The sequence below is a fragment of the Schistocerca nitens genome, chromosome 1 (assembly GCF_023898315.1).
Source record: "Schistocerca nitens isolate TAMUIC-IGC-003100 chromosome 1, iqSchNite1.1, whole genome shotgun sequence".
Classification (NCBI taxonomy): Eukaryota; Metazoa; Arthropoda; class Insecta; order Orthoptera; family Acrididae; genus Schistocerca; species Schistocerca nitens.
This window is the reverse complement of record NC_064614.1, coordinates 1,059,689,710-1,059,715,026: the sequence shown is the minus strand read 5'-3', so window position 1 is coordinate 1,059,715,026 and position 25,317 is coordinate 1,059,689,710. Positions and strand designations below refer to the sequence as shown.

At 42.0% G+C, this 25,317-nt stretch overlaps 1 protein-coding gene across 2 annotated transcripts in view; it reads left to right on the top strand.

The window, feature by feature from the left end:
• The window catches only part of LOC126197697 (inter-alpha-trypsin inhibitor heavy chain H4-like), a 189,209-nt gene that overhangs the window by 51,672 nt on the left and 112,220 nt on the right, over positions 1–25,317 (top strand). For both annotated transcript variants that reach the window (XM_049934659.1, XM_049934657.1), the window contains exons 5-6: positions 3,206–3,320; positions 7,754–7,914. In XM_049934659.1, coding sequence (XP_049790616.1) covers positions 3,206–3,320; positions 7,754–7,914 — 276 coding nt within the window. The remainder of the gene's footprint in view (positions 1–3,205; positions 3,321–7,753; positions 7,915–25,317) is intronic.

The window sequence follows — 25,317 nt, the reverse complement described above, 5'->3', positions numbered from 1 at the left end:
GATGGTTGGTTGTTGCGGGTGGAAGGGGGGGGGGGGGGAGGAGGAGTAACGAACATCACCAAACATCACCATTCGCTATGAGCAATATTCCTACGCACATAAATTAACGACAGTACACTGATTTAGCTGCTTGATTATCGTACGTGACTTCTGTTGTGGCTCGTTCGTTTTTCTTTTTTGCGACGCTTGGTAAGTGCCAAAAAAAAAAAAAAAATGGTTCAAATGGCTCTGAGCACTATGGGACTTAACATCAATGGTCATCAGTCCCCTAGAACTTAGAACTACTTAGACCTAACTAACCTAAGGACATCACACAACACCCAGCCATCACGAGGCAGAGAAAATCCCTGACCCGGCCGGGAATCGAACCCGGGAACCCGGGCTTGGGAAGCGAGAACGCTTCCGCACGACCACGAGATGCGGGTGGTAAGTGCCAATTGCACGGTAAGATGAACGGTACAGACACGAGTCGTGGTATGAATACTGGATCCACAGTACTTGAAAGGCTCGAAAGAGAAGAACGTTCCCATTTTCGAAATATGGCATTTGAAGATTTCGGAAACTGAACCGCCACGCCAAGGAGGTCATGCAATGGCTGTAAGGGAAGTAATGCAAAGCTGGTCATTATTTCTGAATTAACTAATGCAGCTGAAGTGGCGTTTCCTTCATACAGAGTTGCTTCTCAACGTAATCTCCGCCATCACAGGATCCAACTGTCAACACCTCTTTGAGATACATCAGGTGGGCACTATTTTTTCATTGCTTCACAGCCACTTCCATCTTTAGTGTATCAGCAAAACGTTGCCCCTGAACACTACACTGTATTGGGAGAAACAGAGTTTGGAGGGTACGAAATCTAGGATCTGTACGGAATGGAGGACTACATACTACTGCCATTTGCCTGTTACCTGACTTGTTTTCGTTGAGGTATAACGTCATGGATTGCCATAGTCTCTGATTCTCGTGGGTGTTACTAATAATGACACGTATTTGTCTGGAATCTCTCAATGTGACGCACTGTTCAAGGTGCGGGCACATTCTAGTAATTTCAGACCAATCACTAGAAATAACTACAATAATATGAGTATGACCTCACAATGTCAGCGAAAGTAATGTCCACCATAAAATCCTTAAAATGCAAAAATTCTAGTGACCATGATACTATATCAACACAGTTGATTTAACAGTGTGCCTCTGAGTTTAATGACATTTTAAGTTATTAGTGTAACCAGTCTTTTAACAGTGGAACATTTCCTGAATAGTTGAAATGTGCTGAATTTAAGTCTTTATGTAAGAAATGAGATAGAGAAGCACCATCAAACTTCCATTCAACGGCACTTTTGACCGCATTCTCAAAATTTTAAGCGTCTTCTTAACCATCTGATCACAAATAAAATATTATCCAAGTGCCAATTCGGACTTCTAAAGTGTTCCATATTGAGAAGGCTATCTTCACATAAAGTGGACGATAAATTACCGGCTGCTGGTATATTTTGTGATCTGTCAAAGGCACTTGACTGTGTAAATCACAAAATACTTTTATGTAAATTAGAATACTGTGATGTAACTGGAAATGCTGCAAAATCGTTCAAATCCTGTATCCCTGACAGAAAACAAAGGTTGTCAATAGGAAAGAGACGTGTATTAAGTTATCAGGGATCACCCAGCGAAAGCAATAACGTGTGCTGTCCTTTAAGGTTCCATCTTAAGGTCCTCACTTTTCTCGTGTATATCAATCACCTTCCATGCCAAGTTTGTTTTGTTTGCAGATGATACAAACATTTCAGTAAACAGTAAATCAAGTACAGCCTTAGGAAGGTTGGTTAATCAAATTTTTATGGACATTAATATATGGTTTCTAGCCAATTCTCTTTCACTAAACCTAGAGAAAAACATACTATATGCCGTTCAGAACTTGTAAAACGTTTCGTACCTGTATATGCCCAAAATGACGACAAGTAAACGGAAGAAAATTAATTAACTTTTTATACCTGTGATCCACAGTCATGTAGAACTTTATAAAAGACATCATATTTATGCCAGTGACTGTAACACTTTCTTTATTTCACGACTGCATTTTCGGCCTTAGGCCATTATCAAGTGAAGATGTTATGGCTATTAGGCTATGTCAACCTAAAATGAGCTGACACATTTTAGGTTGACGTGATACAGAAAATGTTCGACTGCTGCCCTGGCCAGCACATTCTCCAGGACTCTCACCAATTGAAAACGTCTGGTCAAAGGTGGCCGAGCAACTGGCTCGTCACAATACGCCAGTCACTACTCTTGATGAACTGTGGTATCGTGTTGAAGCTGCATGGGCAGCTGTACCTGTACACGCCATCCTAGCTCTGTTTGACTCAATGCCCAGTCGTCTCAAGACCGTTATTACGGCCAGAGGTGGTTGTTCTGGGTACTGATTTCTCAGGATCTATGCACCCAAATTGCGTGAAAATGTAATCACATGTTAGTTCTAGTATAATCTATTTGTCCAATGAATACCCGTTTATCATCTGCATTTCTTCTTGGTGTAGCTATTTTAATGGCCAGTAGTGTAGTTCTGTGGATAAGAAGGTTTAATTATCTCTAAGTGACGAAATAAATGATCAAAAAATTAGTCTTCACACACACACACACACACACACACACACACACACACACACACACTGCGGCTGTATCGGGATTAGGATCCAGGCTCCCAAACGTTGTCAAGGAAGAAGGTTGGAAGTCGTAAGAGAGGAGAGGGTACTAGCACTTACTGATAAATAAAGTCAAATAGATAGTTTGAAAATAAATAGATACTATACTGAAGACTCTATTCTCTCCGTCACGCATCAGATTCAGGCATATGGCGACACGTCAGATCACAGTAGCTATGATGACAAAGTTCTATCAGTTATAGTGAAAAACATATTCCACAATGGAAAATATATTCCTAACCCTTAAAGTCAATAATAGCACCGCGAATTGTTGGATTTCTCATGACCACGAACTGTCACAATTATTGCAATACTTCACGAGAATTGTTTCGCCTCTTTTAAGTGATTAGGTCAATGCACGATTTTCCATTGCCTCATTTCTAGAGCCGCAGGGCGAATGGTAATAGCAATGGAGAGCAATAATAATATTATAATGTCAAACTGATAGTAGTGAAATTTTGTTACAGCAGGACTAAACAATGATTGCCAACATTTTGTTGTTGCAGCTCGTAGATGACCTGGCGGTGGAGGTGCGCATAGAGGAGCAGGCACCCCTGCGGCTGGTGGAGGTGCCCAGGTTGCAGGAGAGCAACGAAGTACCAGAGTCGCCGGACAATGACAGTAAGTCTTCAAAAATTAGGTAAAAGTGAGTTTCAGCTTGGATGAGACGTTAAGGAATACTAAAAAACTGTTTTAGATTGATATATCTTGTTGCCCAGCAATTTCTTAGTAACTGTCACTGGGATTAACACCAGAAAGATAATCTTAGTCTCAGAGCCTGGGTGATTACTCAGCACAGCACCAAACGACCGTGGTAAATCACATGCAGGGCTTCACAATAGCCTGCTGTTGCCTTACAAATAAATACAACATCTTCTTTTAGAATACACGAATGTTAGTGCACTCTTCAAACAGCGGGGGCACAGTCATCAAAGAGACTGTGGAAGATAAAACATAAATAATAATACTGGTATGATACTCAACATACGTGGAAGCGGACACTTGACACCGAGAAACGGTTAAGATAATACCGTGTATTATATGTCGTGCTGGATATAAAATGCTGAAAGTGACTTGATTCTTGGTGCTGATGTAAACGCAAATCTCAATGGGCACTAGGGCGTCAGTTACGTTTGTACCATTTTGTAACTTCTTCGATAGACTGTTGCTCTTTGTGACGAAGCCAACATTGGACATAGATGAATGGTCTCATTTTCATAGAGAATTAACGCTTCAAATGCGCTGAGAAAATTTAATAAACATTAACAGTTGTAGATTCGATTTAATATGCTCATGAAGGCAATATTCTAGAGTATGAAACTTCCTGGATGTTAAAACTGTAAGCTTCTATCGTCCATGTTGGACAGTTTTTTAAGGAAACTGCGACTGTTTTGACAATAAAGTTATCTGTGTCAGTTTTTATTTTCTCCTAGGACACGTTTCGAGAGTTTCTACTCTCATCTTCGGGTGGAAAATAGCGGTATATTGTTACATGTGTACCACTTGCATGCAAACTCATATTCGTAGGTGTATTGCACAAGAACGTTCAGTTCACTTATGAATATGAAAATCAGAACTCAATAAACTTTCTGGACCTCACGATGACTAAAAAAAGAAATGAACACGTGCTTAGTATTTACAGAAAACGGACAACTACGGATGTAAAATATCCATACTTCTTCATGCCATCCACACACACGCGAATTAGCAACCTATAGATCCATGTTGCACAGAGCACACAAAATGCGATTAAGTACGGAAACGCTCCAAGATTAAGCTGGTGTCATCAAACAGATAGCAGCCGCAAATGATTTTCAACCTACACTCACAGAGAAAATATCTAAGAAAGTTAAGACAGGAACGGATTAAAAAAGGAACAGGCAGAAACGTAAATAAGAACAACAAATAGAAGACAACAGGACAGTATGCCTTCCCTACTTTGGTATCGTTTCACAAAAATGTGCACTAGCTGCATCCACCCGGTACACATGTGACTAGATATCGCTGTTTTCCACCTGAAGATGGAGTATAAACTCTCGAAACGAGTCGAGGGAGAAAATAAAAAGTGACTGACACAGATAAATAGTTTTATTTCAACTATTATTTTTATAACTATGCCGGACCGAGACTCGGACTAGGTGGCTTTCTCTTTTGTGAGCAAGTACTTGTTTGTCGGAAAATCACGCCATGGAGTATGACCGCACGAGGATTCTGGTACAGACGTCGAGATACTGGGACAGCGTTGTTAGAGAAGCCATCGAAATTCGCACCAATGACGACCTCATAAACCTTGACTGTGGCTATAATCTTAGCAAGGCTTGGGAACCAGCGATTGGGTTGATCAAGAGTAAATCGAGCAAACGTATAGTTGTGACGACCACGGCGGACAGAGCCATCACACCGACGTCATCTCAGACGCCGTCGCAATCTGTTCCACCGCGCGACCGTGGAGCGGGGCGCGGACGGCGGAGGGAGCGCGCCGCGGGCGGAGGGTATTTAAATCGGCCGCCGCCGCGACCGAACCCAGTTCCCTCTGAGCAGCCATAGCGTACGGATCTCTGTGCCGGCACGTTCACAGGAGCTCAGTCCGTCAGTTCACCTGATGATGGCGACATGTATGATCGCCAAAGTATTGTGCCCGTTGGACACTATAGACCGGCAGCACATCCGTGGATATTTTGAAGTACTTTATGGACTGATCTTATCCAAGCACGATTCAAGACCCGTTCTCACAGCTTTACTTCTGGGAATACCTCATCTCCTATCTTCCAAAGACAAAAGTCGCGAGTTCGAGTCTCGGTATGGCACAGAGTTTTAATCTGCTAGGAAGTTTCATATCAGCGCACACTCCGCTGCGGAGTGAAAAATTCGTTCTTTAGCAGAATAAATTACCTTTACCTTTCACAAAAACATTCATAGCCATTCGCCGAGTCTGACAACCCTACTCTGAATACAGGCTACAGCATTCACTGTGCATAGTTGATTGCCTGAAACCTGTGCTCACTATAACAAAAAAGTCTACGTTTTGGTATTACTATTGCATGACAATTCACTTTTCCTCATACACCCTCTACCTGAATAGTTTGCGAAATGAAAGGCTTATACGTGTGGGCCGCCATAATCTGTTTTTATGAGATATCAACCAGTCGTCCGCCCCCGGTAGCTGAGTGGTCAGCGCGACAGTATGTCACTCCTAAGGGCCCTGGTTCGATTCCCGGCTTTGTCGGAATTTTCTCCGCTTAGGGACTGGGTGTTGTGTTGTCCTAATCATGATCATTTCATCCCCATCGACGCGCAAGTCGCCGAAGTGGCGTCAAATCGAAAGACTTGTACCCGCCGAACGGTCTGCCCCACGGGAGGCCGTAGTCACACGACATTTACATCAACCAGTCTTCACACTTCGGCTTTCAATCTCGAGGTCCATTACATTAGCCACATTTACAATTTCTGTTACAGTTCCCTGAAAACGAAAACGAAGTATTTGAAACCACATTTCGCAGTCACATGTTTACATGTTAGTTCTAAATGCATTTTGATAGACTGATCAAACACGTTTTCCGAGCGACAGTTGATTTACACAAATAGTGTTTGTAACTTGGCGGTTCCATTTTCCTTAGCATGATATTGCAGTTATCACTAACTTCGCAGTTTTCTTCTGGATGCCACTTAATTTATAATGAGGAGGCCACGGAGATTGTTCAAGAAGTTTAAAGCATTTATCCTCACCAGTTATTGTATATGAAGTTTTTGGAATCTCTCATGGATAGGAAGCACTTAGCATCTCCTATGGAGGGTGGCGGATGGGAAGGTGAGAACCATCAGTTTTATACCAGGATTTCGCTTGGCCATAGGTTCAGCTCTCTTCCAATCTACTACATACCTTCCTGTGACCAGGATATTGTTGGAAATTGCTGCTAGATGGAATGTGGCAATGGGAGGCCCCTGAAGCAGAAGATGGTTGTTGTACTGGCTGGTGACCTCCTGCTTTGCAAATGTTTGGCAGTGGAATTGTCGAACTACCTTGTCTGACTTCTTCCAGCTGCTGTCCCTCGTCTGCGTTGGTTGACAGAAAATTAGGGAGCTGCTGGTCGACGAGAGTGACGTGACCAGGATCTACAGTGTCTTAATGAAATTTGTCTCAGACATGTCTTCAAGACCACTGACTTTGGCTGCCAACTGCAGACAGTCCCTGAGCCGACTTGCAGTGGTTGTAACCTATCTCGTCTGCATTAGAAGGTCTTCGACGCTCTCCACGATGACTCATCACTAACACGTAGCATCATCAGGTGATTCGACCAGTTCTGATAGCAGTTCCGATTGATAGTGTCCTTAACCTTAGACCAAATTCGATTTAGTTGCTGCTTGGTTTCCCTGTGTCGTCTTTGCTAACGTTCCAAGAAAACCCTATTTTTCTCGGTTATTATCACAACCATGGAGTCATCTAGTGAAATAATTCTCCCTGGGCCTAATAGTGAAGCCTCACTGCCTATAAGTTGCTTGAGAAGTTTGTAATTATCTCCGGAAAATTAGAAGACGACTGGCAGCGGATTTGTTTCGTTTCTGGGCTATTCAGCTTTCCAGCGTGGTACAAAGATCTGTGCGAAGCCATCTTCATCTGGAGTACGCTTTTGTTCCGAGCTCTTCGCCTTTGTCGAACGTTGCACGCATGCAGTCGAAGCATACGCCTTTTTCTTATATTTCGACTTACGTCCCGACGAGGAAGGCATTTGGCGAGCCTCACCCAGGGAAATGGGCAGGGACACGACTGCAAGTTAACAAAGCAAAGTTTGCCGTGAATCCATCCGCAACGTGCTTGGTGACAGTCTTACTGGATGACATCGCTAACTCGAAAACTGTGTGACGGACTGACAAGTTGTTTCAGCCTCTCGGTGAGCCAGCCGGGCTTTCCTGTGTACCTTAGGGGCTAGGCTTCGGAACACCTGCATCATTCGCAGCTGTAGTCAGGCAACTCAGGTTTACAGCTACATCAGTGTATAAGCAACGCTAATTAGGAAACGCGTAGACTAGAAGTGCTGAGTGTTAACCTGTTGCAGCGGACCCCCTGGCCCGCATCGAGCGGCCCACGCCATCCAGCGCCATCGTGCGCTGGTCGCCCACCAAGGAGGAGCAGCGGCAGCGGGGCGAGGAGGGCGTCTCCGGCCAGCTGGTGGTGCGCTACGACGTGGACCGCGACGCCAGCCCCAGCCAGATACTCGTGAGTCTCCGCTCTGCTCGCTGATCTCATTAATCACTTTTTTTCCTAAACAAATCCCACAATTTCAGGCAAGAAAGAGCATACTAACCTCTGTGATGTGCAGCTATCGAATTTGACAATTTTGCTTTTCTCTTCTTAATATATGCGATTTTTATTTACGCCTGTTGCAAGATACACTACTGGCCATTAAAATTGTTACACCAACAAGAAATGCAGATGATGAACGGGTATTCATTGGACAAATATATTATACTATAACTGACATTTGATTACATTTTCACGCAATTTGGGTGCATAGATCCTGAGAAATCAGTACCCAGAACAACCACCTCTGGGCGTAATAACGGTTTTGAGACGACTGGGCATTGAGTCAAACAGAGCTTGGATGGCGTGTACAGGTACAGCCGCCCATGCAAACAACACGATTCCACAGTTCATCAAGAGTAGTGACTGGCGTATTGTGACGAGCCAGTTGCTCGGCCACCACTGACCAGACGTTTTCAATTGGTGAGAGATCTGGAGAATGTGCTGGCCAGGGCAGCAGTCGAACATTTTCTGTATCCAGAAAGGGCCGTACAGGGCCGGCAACATGCGGTCGTGCATTATCCTGCTGAAATGTAGGGTTCCTCAGGGATCGAATGAAGGGTAGAGCCACGAGTCGTAACACATCTGATATGTAACGTCCACTGTTCAAAGTGCCGTCAATGCGAACAAGATGTGACAGAGACGTGGAACCAATGGCACCCCATACCATCACGGCGGGTGGTACGCCCGTATGGCGATGACGAATACACGCTTCCAATGTGCGTTCACCGCGATGTCGCCAAACACTGATGCGACCGTCATGATGCTGTAAATAGAACCTGGATTCATCCGAAAAAATGACGTTTTGCCATTCGTGCAACCAGATTCGTTGTTGAGTACACCATCGCAGGCGCTCCTGTCTGTGATGCAGCGTCAAGGGTAACCGCAGCCACGGTCTCCGAGCTGATAGTACATGCTGCTGCAAACGTCGTCGAACTGTTCGTGCAGATGGTTGTTGTCTTGCAAAAGTCCCCATCTGTTGACTCAGGGATCGAGACGTTGCTGCACGATCCGTTACAGCCATGTGGATAAGATGCCTGTAATCTCGACTGCTAGTGATACGAGGCCGTTGGCATCCAGCACGGCGTTCCGTATTACCCTCCTGATCCCACCGATTCCATATTCTGCTAACAGTCGTTGTATCTCGACCAACGCGGGCAACAACGTCGCGATACGATAAACCGCAATTGCGATAGGCTACAATCCGACTTTTATCGAAGTCGGAAACGTGATGGTACGCATTTCTCCTCCTTACACGAGGCATCACAACAACGTTCCACCAGGCAACGCCGGTCAACTGCTGTTTGTGTATGAGAAATCGGTTGGAAACTTTCCTCATATCAGCACGTTGTAGGTGTCGTCACCGGGCCAACCTTGTGTGAATGCTCTGAGAAGCTAATCATTTGGATATCACAGCATCGTCTTCCTGTCGGTTAAATGTCGCATCTGTAGCACGTTATCTTCGTGTTGTAGCAGTTTTAATGCCCAGTAGTGTATATCACAGAACAACGGTGGTGGCAATCGAAAACCGGTGCTAAATAACAGAAATGAATCCAGTACGGAACTAGTGATTTCCAAGTGTCTGAGTTGCAGTCGGGTTCATGTTGTCGGTTTACTCTCACTATACTTCAGTAATTTACCAATTGTCTTCGTCAGGTATCACGGTAAGATGTCGATGCTCCCTGTTTGTACTCTAACTTAACTGTGACTGGAACACCCTCATACTACCCTAGCCATTATTTCCAAGCGCCAAAAAACAATATAAGAGAGACAGAAATATAATTGTATTCTGCCTATGATTAGATGCCTCTGTGAATTTTTTAACGGCAACTATTTCACCATCGCATGCATAAGGGGCGATCAAGAAGTTTCCGTTCAAAGTCCGATCAGTCTAGAATCGGTATGGCAATCACGCAAAATCACCGGGAGCTTTGAGGAAAATCATCTAACCGACGCAACAAGTTCAGGATACGCGTCTGGTAATACACCGTGATCTGCTGCGCGGAGAAGTTTGCATCTGCCTGCTGCACATACACGTCCATTAGGAATGTTCGACACTCCAAGGCCTTTCTTAAGGGACTGAAGATCTAAGTATCACATAGAGAGATCAGGACTATAGGATATGTGCTTGAGTGTTTCCTATTTGAGTTGGCAATATGGGAACGTGCTTGTTTCATATATATTCTTCGTTCAAAATGGTTCAAATGGGTCTGAGCACTATGGGACTTAACATGTGTGGTCATCAGTCCCCTAGAACTTAGAACTACTTAAACCTAACTAACCTAAGGACATCACACACATCCATGCCCGAGGCAGGATTCGAACCTGCGACCGTAGCAGTCGCGCGGTTCCGGATTGAGCGCCTAGAACCGCTAGACCACCGCGGCCGGCATTCTTCGTTCACCGAAGGACGGCTACCGGTGTTCGTCCTCAGGCAGCCAAGAAAAGGAAAAGAGCACGTTGTCCCTGTTTGGACGCATTTGGTAATAACGTTGCCATGGTTCACGTTTCCGCATTTATCGCAAGCAGGTCGGAGAGATACGAATACCACACTAATTCCTTGCCTAGATATCGGTGCTTATATATCCACATCGGGGTCACACTACATTGGATACACGCTGCAGCAACACCCTCGAACGGAAACATTTGATCGCCCCTATACAGTCTAAGACAAAAAGAAAGACACACCACGAAGGAATTATCCGAACGGGGTGGAAATTAGTAGATGTGATGAACACGTATAAAAATAGTTACAATTTCAGAAAAATTTTACGATTTATTCAAGAGAAAGAGATTCACAAATAGAGCAAATCAGTAACACTTTGGTCCCCCTCTGACCCGTATGCAGGCAATTGTTCGGCTTGCCATTGATTGACAGACTTGCTGGATGCCCTCCTGACAGGTATCATGCCAAATTCTGTGCAGCTAGAGCGTTAGATCGCCAAAATCCCGAATGGTTGGAGGTCACTGCCCATAATGCTCCAAGCGTTCTGAATTGGGAGATATTTGTCGATCTTACTGACCATAATAGGATTCGGCAAGCACGAAGAGAAGTGTTGGGAACTCTCGCTGAGTGCGGGAGGGGAGTTTTGCTGAAATGTAAGCCCAGGATGGCTCGCAGTGAGGAGCAACAAAACGGGACAAAGAATATAATCGACGACCGCTGTGCTGTGAGGTACCTTGGATGACAACCAAAGGGGCCCTTCTGTGAAAAGAATTGACACCCCAGGTTATCATTCTTGGTTGTCAGGGCATATGGCGGGTGACAGTCATTTTGATATTCCACCTCTATATGGGGCTCATCCAGACACTTCTTCACAGGTCATCGGGCTCGTTTCTAAGCGGGACTCATCAATAAAGACAATTCTTGGCCTAAGATGTGTCTGCAGGCGGCCCAGACAGTCGTGGGATGCCAACCAGACTGTCGCCCAACATCCTGCACGAGAAGCAGGAGTGATGGTCTGGGGTGTCATTTCATTTCATAGCAGCACCCCTTTGTTTGTCATCCGCCGCACCTTTACAGCACAACGGTGCGGCGACGATATTTTATGCCTCGTTTTGCTGTTCTCCTTGGCAAGCCATCCTGGGCTTACATTTCAAACAGATGCTCGCCCACACACGACGAGAGTTTCTACCACTTGTCTTCGTGCTTGGCAAATCCTACCTTGGCCGACGACGTGGCCAAATCTCTCCCCAGTTGAGAACGTCTGGAGCATTACGGACCATTTCGAGATTTTGGCGATCTAACGCGTCAAGTGGACAGAATTTGGTATTAAATCCTCCAGGAGGACATCGAACAACTCGGTCAATCAATGACAAGCCAAGTAACTTATGGCATGGAGCTGGACCAAGGTGTTGGTGACTTTCTCAGTTTGTGGAGCTCTTTCTCTTGAGTAAAACATTGAATGTCTCTGAAATTGTAATCATTTGCTTGTCTGTATATGTACGAGTACATCACATCTACCGATTTTCGTTCCATTCGGATAATTCCTTTGTAGTGCGCTGGAATTTTTTTTCCTTACAATGCATTTAGGGTAAATCACGCAATGGCAATTTTGGCTTTAAGTCATTATGAAGTGGTTTATATAGTGAAACAAGGCAGAAGCTAACATGAACAAAGCAATGAAATGATATGAGCTTGTATGGCTCTTGTCAGCGTTACGTACACCGTCGGGATACATTGATAATCCGAAACATAACGACTATCTCTTTTACAGCATCTGATTCACCGTAATACAGCGATGATTCCACATGGCATGGATTTGGCAAGTCGTTGGTAATCTTCCGTAGGTATGTGGCACCAGAAATCTATGCGTAGGTCACGTAGTTCCCGTAAACTACGTTTGCGGCCGCGTACATGGGACCTGATAGTGTTCTAGATGTGTTCTGTTTGGTTCAGATCCGGTGATTAGCGTCCAAGATATCTATATGACTTCACTGTCACGCTCATCGAAACACTATAGCACTATTCTGGCCTTGTCATTTCCCTTGACGGAAAAGGTTATTAACGTCAGGGAAGATGGTGGTGGCCTGTAATAATGTCCACACAGCCCATAGTTCTCATGACGCCTTCGATTACTATGACAGATCCCACTGATGCCCAGGTGGTTTTCTTCCACAGAATAGTACTACCCGGCACTAGCCTGCGCCCATAGCGTGGTTGTATGTTGAGAGCAGCCGTTCGCCTGTATGGCAGCCTCTCCAGACACGACCATCGATCTGGTGAAACAAGAAACTTGGTTCATCTCTCCAGACGACATATTTCCATTGATCCGCCATCCAATCTCAGTGATCCTGTGCTACTAAAATCCTAACTGACGATGTCGTAGACCAAGATTGGAGCATTTAGGTGTAGACTGCTGAACAGCCTATGTTCAACATGTGCGCTGGACAGTGCGCTCCAGAACACTTGTTCCTGCACCAGCATTGTACCCTGCTGTCGGATCTGGCATAGCTATCAGCCTATCATGGTTTATAGAGAGAACAAGCCTCCGATCTCCACGTTCTGTAATGATGCGTGAGAGTCCTGTACCTTCTCGCCTACTGGAGCCTCCTCCGTCCTTCAACCATTTTCCATAAGTACTCACCACAGTAGCACCCGAAAGACCGACCAGACTCGCTGCTTCAAAGATGTTCGTTCGTAGACGCTGGACCACAACAATCTGCCCTTTGTCGAAGTCACTTATGTCAAGAATGTCCACCTTGGCGACTCATATTCTCGCTATGATGGTATCCGACTCGTCTCTGCTCCGGTTGCATACACAGCTGGCAATTGTTGTGGAGGCGTAATCACAGACAATTATGGACGATAGCCACAAGGAGTGGCCGCGCGATTTGAGGTGCCATGTCACGGATTGCGTGGCCCCTCCCGCCTGAGGTTCGAGTCCTTCCTTGGGCATGGGTGTGTATGTTGTTCTTAACATAAGTTAGTTTAAGTAGCGTGTACGTCTAGGGACCGATGTCCTCAGCTGTTTGGTCCCTTAGGAATTAACACACATTTGGACATTTGACGATATGACAGTACATACATAATAGAGATGGAGAGGTATGTTTATAATGACATATAGTATAGATTTCACCATTTGGGAAAGCAGTATAACAGACATAAATAACTTAGATATTTGGCACAGGTCACGCTCCAGATATAAAAAAAGCCAATGGTTACGCCCTCCTCGGGCACTTATGCACATTTTGCACCTGTTATTCATGCCGGCTACGAAACTGCTAAGGAATCCTTTGGGGAGATTGTTCAATTCTTCTCTCGAGGCCGTTTTTAGTTTTTTTACGACTCGGGAAGGGTGTATTCATTCAGAAACACAACTACCAAGAGCATGCCTAAACAAACGGACACGACACAGAATAATCTTCATGCGGTGTTTTAACGGTACTTCGCACAAAGAAATGCAACACTGTTGATCCATTGTACATAATGACTACTCACACCATAACTTGATGCTTAAAGCGGGACTCTCTTTCTCCACACTAGCTAGAATCACTTGCCACAGTGAAGCGGGATTCGTTGGAGAACATCACTCTGGACCTCAACATGCTCCCTATACCTGCGAACTCTTTCTCGATGAAGGCATAGTTGAGGTGAAATCTATTTAACAGGCTACTGAGAATACAAACCGGGCTGGTTTAATCGCCGCAAATTGATTCTGAGAGAGAGACACTACCGGTAGCGGATGTAAGATCTGAAGCGATCTGCCTACGAGTTAGATGTCTGTTACTTTTCGGCACCAAGGCCACGTATCGATCTTGTTTGCAGTGTGGTGGTCCGTCAGAGACCGCCGGCACGCTTTTGCAAAGCACTTTCACTTTCAGCAACCTGTCTTAATATAAGCGCATTAGCAGATCGACAACATCCACACCGCCCTTTGTTAGCTGATCCACATCATCCACACCATCCTCTGTTTGGTTATAAAATTTCACAGTCTCACACTTCTCTTTTGGATGTTGTTCATCTAAAGAGCTATCACGATGCATGGTACGTAAGAGTACCACACACTTGTTTTTCTTCGGCGAAAAACTAATCTGTGTCATTTCTTTGGCAAATACAAATTGACTTGAGCTTGTCTACTTTTGTGTGACTTCATCTCTTTCGGAATTTTTTTTTATTCATCATCATTGTTCCCAAAACAGTTCGGTTCTTACTCAAGAGACAGTAGCATTTTTATTGTACGAGAAATATTTCCTGCAAGAGTCATTCTATGGTAAAACCCAAAATTTTTTCCAGTGGCTCACCTTGTTCTCTTCTTGTGCCGTATACACAATCCCAGCTTAGCACGTCCATAACATTTTCAGGCTTATTTGGCATATATTTCGTGAGACGGGTTCCGTTTAGTGGCCACTGTGGAATTTTTCCTGCGCTATCCTATAAACATTTTCCAGATCTAGCTTATAACAGCATGCTTATCAGTTTGTAACCTAGCCTTTCTCGTTCCTTTGTCATCAAATCTAATGAAAATTCTTATTTCTTCAAACTAGCTCACAGACATTGCAGCCCTATATAAAGGATTAGTTCCCTAACTGGAACATACGAGCCTTTATCTGCTGCAACATGAAGCAAAATTCCCCTGAAGGTGAACATTTCTTTTGTAGTTACAATGTACCACTTTATTTCTCTTGATACACAAACTCTCATTGCCTCTAGGCTTGTGCATCTCACAATTTCGTCCACAACGGCTAGAGGAATAAATAAATTGCAATAGGTAAGTGATTACGACCCTTGCTGGTCCTGGTATATATTTCATCAAATTGTGTGTAGACGTTTTATTTTGCACTGGATGGGGGTGGGGGGTGTGCGGGTGCTTTTACTCCATGGCATACAATTTGGAACAATATATATGTTTGCAGTTTCACTGCTTATTCGACCAGAGCATTATTAATTCCATCATCATCATCATCATCATCATCATCATCATCATCATCATCATCGTCACCACTACCTCCCCCAAAATTACTTTGTTCTTCATCCAAAGAGTTGCATGTTGCTGCCTAAGGAACATCTTCATGGCTTTAATCCAAAGCAGTACTTATGTCTAAAGTAAATCGTCATCTTCAGCTACCCACTGAGTAACAACTGATACAAAATTTGAGCTTGAAAAACGTATGCTGTCTTCTTTCATGCTACATTTTTAGATGTAGATTCCAACATTCTATCTGAAAAAGAATAATATGAAGAAATGGTATAAGTACTATCTTCTTCCGTGGACTGCTGTTCATGTATTTTTTTAGTTTTGAAAATGAGCCTTAACTTTCTTCCAAATGAGTCTCGAATATCAAACGCAACACTGCTGCGTGGCAAACTATTACAATATTTCTATACTGCTTTACACATTTGTAACAATCATCTGTAGTATTTCACTTTCTTACACAACGCAGGAGTGCACTATCTGAGAGTTAATCAGATATTCAAGTTTGTAATAATGTATTTTCTGCAATCACAACAATGCGTATGTTTTCTACTAATGTATTCTCATAAATCCATTGAAAATTTTTTGATTGCAGCTCTATCTAATTAAATGATACTGAAACATAAATCTCAGTGCTCACTGGACTCAGATGATGTAATTGTGTGGTCTGAAGAAGAAAATCTAAGCGACACCTAAAACTAATCACATAGATTTCTGGTAATATCTTTAATGTGTTACTGAGTATTAGAAGAGGGCATATCTGATGAGTGGTGGATCAGTTTTAAGGCTTTCATACAACAATTAGAAGTTAAAACTCTCTCTGGGTCCACTGGACCCAGGGTACGTGTACTATCATTAATTTTATTTTACTTTATCTCAATCCGCACACTGTGGCAAAGTATCAACTGGACATTGTCCTATCTCCCTCTCTTCTTCTTCTCCTTCAACTCCATGCAAGGTGCCATCTACATTCACTGTATTCTGTCCTATCTCCACAGAAAGCACACTTCTTCATCACGGCCTCAGGACTATAATTATAACTTAGGAAGGTATAGAGGCCAAGCGGTGACAAATAGCAGTTCAAATGGATCTTGAGGTACTCACAGTAGGCCGGTTGCGAACAATAGGTGTTCGGATATGAATTCTGGAATGCAGACTGCACCTGCTCTCATGTATTAGCAGGCTTGTTATGATGAATGACGCTTAGTAAGTAAGCCATTGTACATGAAATAACGTCAGCTGGCTTGACGTGTCTGCATGTTTGGGTAAGCATGGTTCATGGTGCGCAACCTCTTCCCTCACCCCCACCCCCACCCCCACCCCCACCCCCTCCCTCTGGTGTCTCCAAATGTCCCAAGGTGTGACGCAGCTTCATGTGTACCGTGACTGCCGAACCCTACAGTATGTGTGGAGGATGTGGGCAGGAGCATATATGTTTGCATTATGCTACTCAAGTATCTACATATTATATACGATGTGTATGTTATGCAACGAATTTAATTATCTCTAACATGATTTTCACTGATGTAAAGAAAAAATATATTCCATTCTCTACTTAATTCTCCAATGGGACTTTTTTTTCCTTTTTCTTAAATTCTAAAGTAATGTGTGTTCTTGTCAGTGTTTTAGCTATCTCCATCCTAAATTCATCGAAATCGATTGAGCAGTCTAGTTGTGAAATCTTAAGAGACAAGATTAATTTCACATTCATAATACACTCCTGGAAATTGAAATAAGAACACCGTGAATTCATTGTCCCAGGAAGGGGAAACTTTATTGACACATTCCTGGGGTCAGATACATCACATGATCACACTGACAGAACCACAGGCACATAGACACAGGCAACAGAGCATGCACAATGTCGGCACTAGTACAGTGTATATCCACCTTTCGCAGCAATGCAGGCTGCTATTCTCCCATGGAGACGATCGTAGAGATGCTGGATGTAGTCCTGTGGAACGGCTTGCCATGCCATTTCCACCTGGCGCCTCAGTTGGACCAGCGTTCGTGCTGGACGTGCAGACCGCGTGAGACGACGCTTCATCCAGTCCCAAACATGCTCAATGGGGGACAGATCCGGAGATCTTGCTGGCCAGGGTAGTTGACTTACACCTTCTAGAGCACGTTGGGTGGCACGGGATACATGCGGACGTGCATTGCCCTGTTGGAACAGCAAGTTCCCTTGCCGGTCTAGGAATGGTAGAACGATGGGTTCGATGACGGTTTGGATGTACCGTGCACTATTCAGTGTCCCCTCGACGATCACCAGTGGTGTTCGGCCAGTGTGGGAGATCGTTCCCCACACCATGATGCCGGGTGTTGGCCCTGTGTGCCTCGGTCGTATGCAGTCCTGATTGTGGCGCTCACCTGCACGGCGCCAAACACGCATAAGCCCATCATTGGCACCAAGGCAGAAGCGACTCTCGTCGCTGAAGACGACACGTCTCCATTCGTCCCTCCATTCACGCCTGTCGCGACACCACTGGAGGCGGGCTGCACGATGTTGGGGCGTGAGCGGAAGACGGCCTAACGGTGTGCGGGACCGTAGCCCAGCTTCATGGAGACGGTTGCGAATGGTCCTCGCCGATACCCCAGGAGCAACAGTGTCCCTAATTTGCTGGGAAGTGGCGGTGCGGTCCCCTACGGCACTGCGTAGGATCCTACGGTCTTGGCGTGCATCCGTGCGTCACTGCGGTCCGGTCCCAGGTCGACGGGCACGTGCACCTTCCGCCGACCACTGGCGACAACATCGATGTACTGTGGAGACCTCACGCCCCACGTGTTGAGCAATTCGGCGGTACGTCTACCCGGCCTCCCGCATGCCCACTATACGCCCTCGCTCAAAGTCCGTCAACTGCACATACGGTTCACGTCCACGCTGTCGCGGTATGCTACCAGTGTTAAAGACTGCGATGGAGCTCCGTATGCCACGGCAAACTGGCTGACACTGACGGCGGCGGTGCACAAATGCTGCGCAGCTAGCGCCATTCGACGGCCAACACCGCGGTTCCTGGTGTGTCCGCTGTGCCGTGCGTGTGATCATTGCTTGTACAGCCCTCTCGCAGTGTCCGGAGCAAGTATGGCGGGTCTGACACACCGGTGTCAATGTGTTCTTTTTTCCATTTCCAGGAGTGTATTTGTATGGATGAAAAAGTTCTTAGCATTCGTTGAAAAATAGCTTGTAAGAAGCAACGTAAAGACAAATTATGGAGCAGTTAGCGAAATTTAATTCTCATAAATGCGATGTACACAGTTTATTAAAATAACAGTGGCGAGCTAATAGTGTTGTGGGGTTTGTCTTGGGGAACAAATTGTGGACAGGAGCCAACATGCAGCAATGTCATCCAGTGACGTTAAGGAAAGCTGAATTTACTGAGGATAATGCCTGCTGACTGACTATACATTTGGCAGCAATCTTGAATATATACGCCTATGCTTCCACTGCTACAGACCTTAGCGGTCTCTATGGTGTATTTGTACGACAGACGTGAATGCCACGTAAAGCCCTTTATGTGTCAGGATCGTTGTCGATAGTTCCCTTGATCTCTGACAGCTCTCAGACCATCATTTTCTGCCAAGGAAATGGCCTAACAGCAGGCGTTCGTCTCTGTACCGTTTACAGATATGGCTTCCTTTCCGCAGTTCGTTCCTGAAGACACTCTCTACAACCCCTTTAAGTTAGTCATTATAGTTTTATTATACACTTACGTCACATAGTGGGTAGTGATGAAAACAAACACAGTGCAGTAGTGTTTTAGTGTCCCAAATCTTGTGCTTGCTACCAGTTTCTCTTCATGTGAACAGGCTATGAAAATTATTCTACAAATTTGAAAGGAAATAATATGTGAAGAAAATATTGCTCCATTCATCCCTGAATTAATATCGACATTATTGACTCTACACGAACAGGGATGTTACAACTGAACCCTTGTCATAAAGATCATCTTATCTGACCATCTGTTATACAGTTATTTCTGAGGCAGAAACCGCTGAAGTCGCTAACACACTCCTGTGTGGTGGAGCTCGACTCGATGGTAAGTCAGGTCGAATCTTGGTGGTGGGTGAAGTTTTCATTCCAGTATTTGGCAGTAACTGCATCAGCGTAGAGTTACCAGCCTCCGTCCTGACGTCCTGGATTAAATTCCAGTCCTCTCTACAATGTTTCACGGAGTGAAGCCATGTAGTGCATTTGATGGGGATCCTACCATTGTATGGGGACGTCAGCTCTTCGACCTCTTGGTTCTATTTGCTCTCCTTTCTCTCATCCCCACCACACAATTCAAACAGTACAACAGTTTACACATGTCCATTACACTCACCTACACTTACAAATACAGTATCGATGCAACAACTACATATCCGTGGTGAGAGGGGGTTATGAATGCGAAGGAAGGACGCCCATTCCGACAGGTGTATGCACCCACTCTGTGGGATGTCTAGAGCCAACAGTGATTTCGATATTTCAAAAAGAAATGATAAGTTGCACAGAATAAATTAAAGCAATTATCTATTAACAGTAAAATACCAAAGGTCTTAGGGTTAAGATTAAAAGATGCTATTAAAACTGTCCCTGTAGATTTAAAATAATTTTATTTTTTGAATTGTTATTAGAATCAAATGAAGATGATAGATTAGAACATTAATTATTTTAATTTTTTTTCCATATAAATGGTCAAAAGTTTAATGCTTCACAAATATCACATCTACTGTTTGAAGCGTAAAAAATTTACTGAAACAAATAATCATCACACAGTAACAACTAAAGATGGAAGACAAACAACTGAAGGTCTTCGTTCAATTTGTAAAACTAAAAAGAGGAAATTCGTTAAATAATTTTTAGGTGGTGGGATGAATACTGTTTATACATACACTGATAATGTACAAAGTTGTAAAGGACGTGTTCATAAAGAAATTGTCAGTGAATTACATAAAATGATGAATAAAAGTTTTAAAAATAGAAATTTAATTTCTTTCAGTATTAATGGTTATTGCAATCGGATCTAGTCTAACAGGATTCAAGTACTTTCAAAGAAATATCAAAAATAAGTAAAGCATATAATAAATATTTATGAACTGTTCATGAAATTTTTTTCAAAATTTATTTGGAATATTCCACTAAAGATAAAACATGTAAGAATACAGCTGATAATTCAGAAAAAATATTAAAGTTGAGAAAACCAAGAAATTTACAGTTAGATAATGGTAAGGAATTTTATAATGAAGAGATTCAAGAATTAATGAAAAATATAATCATTATTCAAGTTGTTCTGAACTGAACACATCTATTGTTGAACAACTTAATAGAGCACTGAAAGAAAAAAAATATGGGACAAAACTGATTTACAAAGAAATTATAAATCAATCGATTTGGTTAATAATCTAGTTGATGTATATAATAACTCAAAAGATTCCACAATAAGAATGAAACCAAAAGATCTAAACAATGAAAATGAAAAAATACTGAAAATTGTTTGAGTAACTAATTTGCTAGATATTAAAGAAAAATATGAAATAGGTGATAAAGTAAGAATAAGCAAATTGAAATGAATATTCGAGAAAAGATATACTACCAATTGGTCAATGGAAATTTTTGATATTGTGGACTTTATTCATTCTAATCCAGTGATTTGCAAATTAATAGATTTTGATGGAGAAGAAGTAAAAGGATCTTCTTATGAACAAGAATTACAGATAACAAATTTTCCAGATCCCTATCTTGTTGACAAAGTTTTGAAAAAGAAAGGTATAAAGTATATGTTAAGTTGTAGGATTTGATAATTCATGCAATAGTTGGATCGAAAAAATTAACTTATTTTATAAACTTTTTATTGAAAATTTAAACATGTTTGGCATTGAATATAATATTCATTACACTTATTGTTTTATTAAAGAAGATAGAGTTTATTTTTAAATTCAAATGAAACTTACTAAGAATGATGTTATGTAGGTATTATTTGAGAATTTTAAATTTGAATTAATTGAATCAGAAGCATTTAAAACGTTTTGTTTGTTAGATGTATACAAAAATCGTTATGAATGTTATATAAAATTTAATTATGAATAAAGTCCTTGGATTTTCAGTTCTATTTTCTGAGAAGCGTTACCACAATGCAGTCTTCAGTCAACTTCAGCAGTTGCAAGTTTAATTATATTATTAATCAATTCTTATTGTGAGGAATTCCCATATATGGAAATAATTTCGACAAAAACAATATCCAATCTTTCTTCAATTCTTTGTAATATATTTACTGAATTAGGTACATAAATTCTTAAAATTTCTTCAAAATATGGATGCATATTTCTAATAGTGTTTATTTGTTTTTGAAGTATTTTAACTTGCATTCAAATGACAATCATAATTAAAATTATAATCATATGATCTTAAAAGAAGAAAAACTAGGTCTTAATTTTTCATAATTTATTATTGGACCAATTTCCTCATTACATTTGTGTGTAGTTTCTTTAGGTCTAATAAAGTTTTCATCTGATTTTTATTATATTATTATCTTCGATTTTATTTAGAGCTTTCAAATGATTTATTAAACAGTCATAGAGCTCTTTTATGTTATCCTTTATTTTATATTCACCATGTTTTCGAATTAATGGTAGAACTTCTTCATAAAAACAATCTTCAAAATTTTCTGCAAAGGTCAGTTTCGAATTCATATTTAAAGAATATAAAACAGGTTCATTAATAAATTTTGTATGAAGACGAGTACTGTTAAACAGACTCCTAAAATTTTTATATTTTTTACAATATTTTTCTTTAACAAGGTCTGTAATTTGTTTTGCTAGAATGTCCATATCTTAAATTATTGTCAAACATATTTCCATAGAACCAAGAATTATTTTCTTCATCAATAATCATTAACACTTGATTATTAATTTCTTTATATATAACTGACATCATCTGTAGATCTTAAAATAATAAATTCGTCCATTGCATAAACATGAAAACATGAAAAGAAATAACAAAACAGTATTTATCCTCAAAAATAGGTTGTATTAACTGTATGAGAAAAGAAGCGAAAAGAAAATAGGGAAAATAATTTAAAGTCTATTCACTGAGAGCTGGGTCGAAACATAAACATTGTCACGTGAATGACTACACTCGTTTCCAGAGAAAGCGTTCGGTGTTCACGTGATACGTAGGGGTGTGGAAAATCCTTGGCGCATGCTCTGCAGCTGGCGGCGTTCGACTGGCTGCCTAGCCGTCACAGTGGACCGTGAGAAACCTGGGCAACAATGAACGAAATAAATCTAAAAATAATGTTAAAATAACGTTAAATGAGTTCATTCATTCGAAGCAGATTTATTTTCATTCAGGTTACTAACAAAACGCTCCATTCAAACACAATTAATTGTTAATTTTAATAACAATACCAATAACAATAATGGTAAAGGATGAAACAAGGTTCTCTCTGTCGAACTTGAACTGTTTTCATTGAGGTTTATAACAAACCACTCCTCTGTCTCCTCTATAATGCAGTCTAATTTCCACATTTGAGTTTCCACTTTTTCTACGACATGGAGGACGCACTTGTTCCAATCCTCTGCAGTCACTGTTCTTACTGCTTCTTCTAGCAGTACTTCAACTTCCGGCATTTTGCATGTTTTGTTTTTCGCAGCAACATAGCCTTTGACTCTGGCCCACACTAACTCGATGGCGTTTAATTCACAGTGGTACAGGGGAATTCTGAGAACAGTTTTCCCTGCATTCTTCGCCATTTCATCTATTACGTATTCGTTGTGTGCTGTTCTGTGATTTTTAACTATATCTAAAAGTTCTTTCTTCAACATACCGTCTTCGAAATCGATGTTTTTAGATTTTAGCCACTCTGATATTTCGTGCTTATTGGAATTCGCATTGGGAACTTTTTCTTTTCTCCGAGAATGTAATGGCGCGTTATCAAGAACAGTAACTGCATTTTCCTGAAGCCGAGGAAGAACATCTTGAAACCACTTCTCGAAGGTTTCGGCGTAGATCTCCTCATGATAATCTCCACTTTTCTTGGATTCGAAAGTCCTCAAACATCCTTCAACGAGCCCTGCTCTGCTGCCAATGTGTGCGATAATAAGACGTTTCCCTTTAGCTGATGGGCTCTTGCTTCCGGTGGATAATCCGGACAGAAACGCTTGTTTTGAGGAATTTATAGTTTAATCTACCCAGACGTAACTTCGGGTATGTCCTGCGTTCACCCACGTCTCGTCCAAATAGTAAATGGGTCTCCTTAATCTCTCAAACGTTTAATGGTTCGAAGATAACGCCGCGTCCATAAAATGATGTCATCCCTGTCTATTAGAATGCTATCGCGCCCACGCCGGATATATTTGAAATTCATTTCTCTCAATAACTTATAATATGTAGTTCTCCGAAAATTGCCCAGATCTGCATCTTCGTTCACGACTGTAAGCACTTCGTCAATTGTTGGCAATTCGTTACGAAAAAAAATATTCGTGTACTTTCCTTCGTATCGCATTTCTATCGAAGTCATCAACACATTCAGAAAGTTTCTGTCGTAATTCTCCTTTTTTTGGGAGACTTCAAAGAGTGTGTGGCCTTGTACTCACTTATCACACGATACACTGAAGAACGTCCAACACCTGTAGCTGCAGCTGTTTTCGAAACAATGTCACTCATCGACTGCTCTGAATGTAACAGTTCCGTTTTATACACTTTAAGCGCCAGGTGCTTCTCAGAAGAACTTAATGATTTCTTCTTTGCTCGCTTCTTTGGTGGACTCAGAACTGATACGTCGACCTCGCTCGCTGAATCCGTGGATGACATAATGAGGACGTCCGTATGTGATGCTAATGAAATAAGTGAATATACAAAATAAGAAACCATGCGATACTATTGGATGCGCACATAAACAGTGAATGCTCAGCGTGACTACGAACACATACACTTAACTCTAATAATCAACAACTAGTCTTTCAAGCGTCTTTACAGATGAACTTAAGATATCCTGAAATCGCCGCTGTACAAAACCCACTAACGAGCTCACACCTGCAATTGAGACGGCCACACTGACTGAGCGCCGCGCCTGCGAACCGCAGAATGCATCGCTGATAAAGGACAGACGGTTGCACCCATCGCATTCGAACAAACTACACAATTAAATTCAAACCTTACTGAAATTTTCTCGCTTACACCTCCACAAGAAAATTTAAAGGGGAAAAGTTTGTCGCTTACTATATTTCGGATGATGATTTGGTGAAAGTTCTGCATCAGACGTGAGATTTTAATTTATTACTTCTCTGTTACTGACTCTATTGGGCAGAAAATTTGCAGACGTCATCAACATATAGTAATGAATTCAATTATAAAATTATTTTGCTGTGCGACACACAGGTTAGGAGATATGGCGTGTTAAATATAGAGTAACGCGAAAAAACAACTTTTCCTGAAAGCTTAAATGTTTCTCTTTTTCAGTGACAATAACTTTTAATGTAATGTACAAAAAGGTGTCGGAAGGTAGTTCTCGGATCACTTTATCATGTTCAGGTGCCAGATTATAAAAAACATGACTTTCATTTTTTAATTTCCGACGCCCCTGCCTTGTACACCCCTCGACGGCAACGCTGTGGTCACGCGCCTTGCCGTGTTTACAGTACGTCTCTTGTTTCGGTGAATGGAGTATAGAACATATAAGAGAAAAATTCATAATTGCAATAATCAAAGTTATACTTCTGAAATTTGTAGAAAAAGCGCTTAAAAGGCTTTCTAAATATACTCACCATTGTACTGAAAAAGAAAGAGAGAAAACGTTTTGACCATTAAAAACATAAAGATAAGTATTATCGAAAGTTGAGGCTTTTTATCGAAAATTGGTTCGTAAAATGTATATGGAAACACGTCACAAATTTTTCATCTTGAAAAAATATTAAAAAATACTGA